Source organism: Nicotiana tomentosiformis, chromosome 5, assembly GCF_000390325.3.
Source record: "Nicotiana tomentosiformis chromosome 5, ASM39032v3, whole genome shotgun sequence".
NCBI lineage: Eukaryota > Viridiplantae > Streptophyta > Magnoliopsida > Solanales > Solanaceae > Nicotiana > Nicotiana tomentosiformis.
This window is the reverse complement of record NC_090816.1, coordinates 105,104,248-105,111,267: the sequence shown is the minus strand read 5'-3', so window position 1 is coordinate 105,111,267 and position 7,020 is coordinate 105,104,248. Positions and strand designations below refer to the sequence as shown.

General features: G+C 33.8%; 1 protein-coding gene across 1 annotated transcript; it reads left to right on the top strand.

The window, feature by feature from the left end:
* Window positions 1-4,978: 4,978 nt before the first annotated feature.
* Window positions 4,979-6,707, top strand: LOC104113256 (tropinone reductase homolog). Its single transcript, XM_009623373.4, has 5 exons — window positions 4,979-5,285; window positions 5,429-5,636; window positions 5,787-6,003; window positions 6,111-6,223; window positions 6,367-6,707. Exons 1-5 carry the CDS (start codon window positions 5,197-5,199, stop codon window positions 6,541-6,543), a joined length of 804 nt encoding a protein of 267 aa, XP_009621668.1. The 5' UTR covers window positions 4,979-5,196; the 3' UTR covers window positions 6,544-6,707.
* Window positions 6,708-7,020: the final 313 nt, after the last annotated feature.

The following is a 7,020-nucleotide window of genomic DNA, read 5'->3' as shown; positions in this document are numbered from 1 at the left end:
AAATCTCCACTCCGAAGTGCCTTTGCCTCTAAAATCGGTCTCCAAACATGTCAAATCTAGCCACAAGTATAACAATACAATCAATATAGGCTAAAGGGATCAATTCCACAAGAAAAGTACTAAATTATAGCCAAAAGTCCGAAATTGGCCCGAACCGGGCCCCCGTGCCCACGTCTCGAAATCCGACAAAAGTCACAAAACCCGAAAACTCATTCACTCACGAGTCTAACTATACCACATTTACTCAAATCTGATAAAAAAATCCTATTCAAAATCACAAAATCCCAACTCAAGTGTTTTTCCTCTTTTTCCCCAATTTCTCATCACAAATCTCAAATTAGATGATAAAATTAAAGATGAAATCATGGGATTTAACCAAAACCAAGTAAGAATCACTTATCCCAATCAACTCCACGAAAATCCCTTCAAGAATAGCCCAAAATCGTGTTCTCTAACTCAAAATATGCAATATGGGTTCAAACCTTCATTTTTAAAATTAATACTGCCTGCCCAGATATCCTTCATCGCGATCGCGAAACACAACTATGTTGCCCCACATTTTTACCCTACGCGAATGCGGAATCACCCACGCGATCGCAGATCACTGTCTCTCATACCTACGCGATTGCATCCTGCCTCACGCGATCGCATAGAGCATTGGTCACACCTCCCCTCCTGCTTAAATCGTTCTACGCGAACGCGACCTTAGCCACGCGTTCGCAAAGCACATCTTCGCACACATACGCGATCGCGTTCCTAACTCTACGATCGCATAGAACAAACTCACCTCTGCCCCAAATAAGCTTACGCGATCGCGAATGAATCCCTGCGATCGCGTACAAGGAAATCAGAACCTGCTGAAACCAGAACTTCAGCTATCAAGCCAAGTCCAAAAATAATCCGTTAATCATCCGAAACACACTCGAGGTCCCCGGGACCTCAACCAAATATACCAACAAAACCTAAAACACCATACGAACTTAGGCGAGCCTTTGAAACACTCAACACAAAATCAAAACACCATTTACACCCGCATTCTAGCCTAAAGAACTTCTAAACTTTCAAATTTCACAAATGACGCCGAAACCTACCAAACCACGTCCGATTGACCTCAAATTTTGCACACAAGTGATATTCAACATTATGGACCTCTTTCAACTTTCGGAATCGGAATCCGACCCCGATATCAAAAAGTCAATCCCCCGGTCAAACTTTTCAAAATTCGATTTTCGCGATTTCAAGTCTAAATTAGCTACATACCTCAAATTCACAGTCCGGACACGCTCCTAAGTCCAAAATCACTCATCGGAGTTAACGGAACTGACGAAAATCCATTCCAGAGTCGTCTTTACCCACTTCCGACTACGATCAAAATTTTGAGACTTAAACTTTCGTTTTAGGGACTAAGTGTCCCGAAACACTCCGAAACCAAAAACAAGACCTCGCGGCAAATCACTTAAGTAAAAACAGATACGAAAAAATAATAAATAGGGGATCGGGGCTAATACACTCAAAACGACCGGCCAGGTCGTTACACATTCAACTTTATCATATACTTTTGACATATCTAATTTTATAGCCATAAATTTATGTTTGTCCCTTCTTCAATTTTTTAGCAAATGCATAAATGTATGAGCTAGAATAACATTATCTGTAATTTGCCTATGACCGATAAATGGAGCTTGATTTGGAGATATAATATTAGGCAAAATGCTTTTAATTCCAGCAGCAAGAATTTTAGCAATAATCTTATAAAAAGTAGTACATAGGCTAATAGGCCTAAATTAAGATATTCGAGTTGAATTTTTAAATTTTGAAATCAAGGTTATGAGAGTTTCATTCAAATCCGGAAGGATATATCCTGAATTAAAAAAGCTTCTAACTGCGTCACAAATATCCATTTCTAAAATATTCCAATATCTTTGAAAAAATAAAGGTGTCATCGCATCAACACGTGGGGATTTTAAAGGGTGCATAGCAAATACAACTTTCTTAATTTTATCGTCATTTACATCCTTAGTAAGATCCTAGTTTAAAGAGTCATTAATAGTAGTAGGGACATTGTTCAAAATTAGTAGGATTGGATGAAGTAAAAACGCTTATCATAAAAATTCTTTATCTCTTGCAATAGATCTGCTTGTTCTAACACCCATTTCCCATAAGAAGTTTGGAGACCATTAATAATACTCTTTCTTCTCCTCTGTAATGTAGATATGTGAAAATAAGAAGAATTTTTATCCCCTCTTTTAGCTATAAAACTCTAGATTTTTATTTCCAATAAATTTCTTCATCTCTATAAGCTTTTGATAACTCATTTTTTAGCAACTTTAATTTGTTTATGTCAAAGCTTATTGCTTCTAAGATATTCTATTCTCTTTTTAATTCCATTAATTCTTTTTTAGAATTACCGTTATCCCTTCTTAACCATCCAACCAAAGACATACGACATTGCTTAATCTTAAATTTGGCTTTTCTTTGTAAAAACATATTAGCATCATTAGACCAAGCATTATTGATAATATTATGTGCCTCTTCACGATCTATCCATCTCTTATCAAAATAAAAACATTTTTTCTTCTAATCATATTAGCATCAGTAGAAAGAATTAGTGCAGAGTGATCTGAAACTTCATTATCAATATGAATTATATTAGCATTTTCAAACTTAATTTTCTAATTAGGAGAAACTAAAGTTCTATCTAATCTTTCCTGGATCACACCATCATTTAATTTTCTCTGTAACACCACCAGTCCAAGGTTTTCCTTTAAAACCTAAATCAACTCCACCTAAGTTCCAAATAAAATCCTTAAAATCTTAAAATATCCCGCTATCTCTAATTCTCACACCTTCCTTTTTAGAGTTATCAATAATATCATTAAAATCACCAACTAAAACCCATAGAGAACCCCAATTTATAGATTAATCTATTAATTCTTGCATTTGTGTTCTACGGTGACCTCTATCTGTACTTAGGTACAAAAAATTATATCAATAATCACAATTAGATAAGCTATCTTTTAAAAATTATTTTTTTGGAAAAACGCTATTAAAATAAACAGATTTTAGAAATATGATTGATATTTAGCTTAAAGTATATATATTTATATGTATATCGCCTCATGTTTTGCTCGTGTTTCGCAGATTTCGGATGTAAAATGTGTTGAGTTTTATTAATTCAGGGTGTTTTTATGTGTAGAAATCATCCGAAAGCAATTGGGGGCGAAAGATGCGAGATTAGAGCCAAAATAGAGGAAAACGGGAAAAGTTGGATTTCCAGTGCCACAGGCACCGCTCCACGCCACTTGTGGTACCAGTGGCAGAAAGTTAATAAGCTAACGCGAGGGATAAGTTAATGGGCTGGACGCTAGTGACGGAAAAACTGTCCAAGTTTGCCCGGGACAAGGTTACTTCGGCCCTAGACCTACCCAATGCGTATAAAAGCAATACTAAGCTTATTTTTAGAGGGAGACGCCACTTTGAAGAGAAAATAAACACGAGGAACATCCGGGAGCGAGTAGTACTTCGGGAGAAGGCTACGAGAGCAATTGTTCGATTAATTAGCAACCATGAGTGAATTGTATGAAAGAGAGAGTTAACTGAAACACAATAAGATTGGTGAATCGATCACAACTCTAAAATATTTGTCTCTACTGAATACACAACAACCATTTTGCCGCTTGATAATTTAGTTACTAGTTATAATTCTTGTTTAGTATAATCACACCTTTGAACTCGAATTGGCTCGACTGAATAACAATCTTAGTCAATTTAGTGGATAGTTAATGTAAGTCTCTGCGAGTTCGACACTCGACTTATTATTTTATTACATGTACGACCACGTATAATTGCGTGTGCGTTCGAGAGCAACAATGATCCAAATGAAATCTTAGTGGGTAAGCATTGTTCTCATTAATGTATTTAGAACAAGTTAATGCCGGTTGAATTCTGATCACCCTTAGGAACCGGTCCATCTCGGGGTCTTTAAGACTTCCAACTTCATTTTTCTCGTGTATTGTACTAGTATTTAATTAATAAGTTTAAATAATATACTTTGTTACAGTGAAAAATTCTTATACACTATCATGTCAATCAAATGATTTTTATAGATAATTATTTTTAATATATAAATTTATAATCTTTAAAATAAGATAAGTTACCAAATATAACAGAAAAAAATAACCAGATGATATAACATATATTTTTATTATGTGAATACATATAACTTAAAACATTAATTAATTAATACTCTTAACTCTTTCGGAACCTACAAGTCGCTAGAAAAGAATTTATTGGCAGCTTTGACAAAAACACATAACCTCCATTATTGACTTGATCGCAGAAACTACATAAAATGACAAACCATATGGGAATTAGGTGGCCACAAGCAATTTTCCCCAAAAAAGAAAGAGAAATTGCCAATGTTTGGATAAAATTACTCAACCATAATGTACTTTCTTTTTTTAGGTAAACAATTGCTAGCTTCTTTCAAAAGGTATAATAATGTACCACTTCCTAGTCTCTGTACGCTTTGCAAAATTCTGACAGCCATGGTGAATAAGTTCCTATTTGTTTTATTCTTCCATTAGACCACTTCGATTATAATATAATATATACATATATACCATCGGGATACTCTTTCCATCCCATTTAGTTGCTCATTTTTAGTTAGTCATGATTATTATAATTAAAATGTAAGTTGTTTCATACTGGTGGGAAAACATGTGAGGTCATATTCAAACTTTTAAAAGTTAAAAGGAAAATGGACATTTTGTAATAATAAAATAAAAGGACACACATTTAAGGACAGAGGAAGTAATTTTTTGTCATTCTTATCTTGTATAACTCAAATAATTACCTTTATATCCTTGCTCTTTTTTGCCCACGTGGTCTTCCCCCAATCATAGCAGAAGAAAATGAGCAGAGTTTGCACAGTAGAATAGTAGTACTAAATCATTTTGGGTCATTTTCACATTTGGCCATCATATTAGACCGCGGAACTTGGACTATATATGCCTTATTTTCGTACAAGATTATTCCTTTTTAATACATTTTCACTATATTTTCCTTTCAAGCGGCTTCAGTAATATAACCCAACTTGGAAGACTATATATATATATATGTTAGCCTGACCTTAGCTGTTATGCAGATTATTTTCTGACTCTGAAGTTTTTAAAAATATTAAGAAGAAATTAAGGGATGGCACAGATTGATAATAGCAATGGAGATGGAAGATGGTCTCTTCATGGCATGACTGCCCTTGTTACTGGGGGTACTAGGGGCATAGGGTAAGCAACATAATTTCAACAACTATTCAGAATTCTTTTTTTTTTTCTTATCTTATGAAAGATTGTAGTTTATTTGTTTCATTCATAATGTCCTGTGTCCATTATATTGACTTCTGATTTGTTCTTCTTCACTGATGCATTAGCCATGCCATAGTTGAAGAACTAGCGAGTTTTGGCGCAACAATCTTTACATGTTCACGAAATAAGAAGGACTTAGATGAATGTTTGGAGAAATGGCAAAAGAAGGGGTACAAAGTGAACGGGTCTACGTGTGACTTGTTTTCAGAAGATCAACGAAACCAGTTGATTGAAAAAGCTACTGAATACTTCAATGGGAGGCTTGACATCCTTGTAAGTGAGATACCTTAAATGGTTTTGAAGTTCATATAATTGAATCTTTAATAATTACTATCTTATATCCATAATCCACTGACAGTATATATATAAATGAATTTTTACGCGATCAATGCAATTTGACTGATGAGGTTTGTTATATTTTAGGTAAATAATGCTGGTGTATGTGTACCAAAGGAAACCACAAAAATTACATCTGGAGATTGCTCACTAATGATGGGAACCAATTTTGAGGCTTCATATCACTTGTGTCAATTAGCATACCCTTTTCTAAAAGTTTCAGGAAAAGCAAGCATTGTGTTCATCTCTTCTATCTCTGGGATCATGGCTATTCCTTTTGTTTCTCTCTATGCAGCTACAAAAGGCACTTTTAAAAAAAAAATGAAAATATGTTGTACTAATGATTTGTTTTCTAAAAAACACTAGTAATTACTGTTTCTTTTAACACTTTTAAGTTAATCTATTTTATAGGAGCAATTAATCAATTAACGAAGAACTTGGCATGCGAATGGGGAAAAGACAATATTCGAGTAAATGCAGTTGCACCATGGATTATTGATACTGCGCTTACAGATTCTGTAGCTGTAAGTATATTTTCTCCTTTGTTTGGTTCTTTCTTCTAATTTTTTAATTATAAAGGTAGAAAAACCTGGTAAGAAAGAAAATTAGAAAATATTTAAGTGTTACTTTACCTAACTACGTTTTTGTTTTTTGTGTGTGTTTGCAGGAAGATTTTGAGTCAAAAGATGTGGAGAACTTGATTAAGAGAACACCAATAAGCAGGATGGGAAAGCCAAATGAAGTTTCATCACTGGTGGCTTACCTCTGCTTTCCTGCTGCTGCTTATATAACTGGCCAAATAATCTGTGTTGATGGTGGCAAAACTGTTTGTGGATTTCCATGATTAATTACTCTATGCTTAAGCTGGTAAAGAGAGAAGTCCTCATCCAAATAATCCACAAAGAGAACAGTCAAACAAAGTCTTCGTTATCAATTGAGAACAATTATATGGTTGTTTGCATACTTTATGATAACTTTAATAAGCTATATGTTGAAATTTTCTGATTCTATAGTTTTTCCATTATATACATTAAGTAAAAGTTAGGAATATCATCAAAAACTTATGTCTCATTTTGCCCAAATTCCTTGTTCTTTATACTCTTTTGGAGCAGGGTGAAGAGAGGAAAACAAGGTATCTCGTGAAGATACTAGACTTGTATAACCTTTTTATAAAATATTTTACATAATTAAAACTTCTCTATTTTTCACTAGTTAAGTCTTGATTTTATATATATATATATATATATATATATATATATATATATATATATATATATATATATATATTATTTAAGTTAAACTTTAAAATGTTTCACATTGG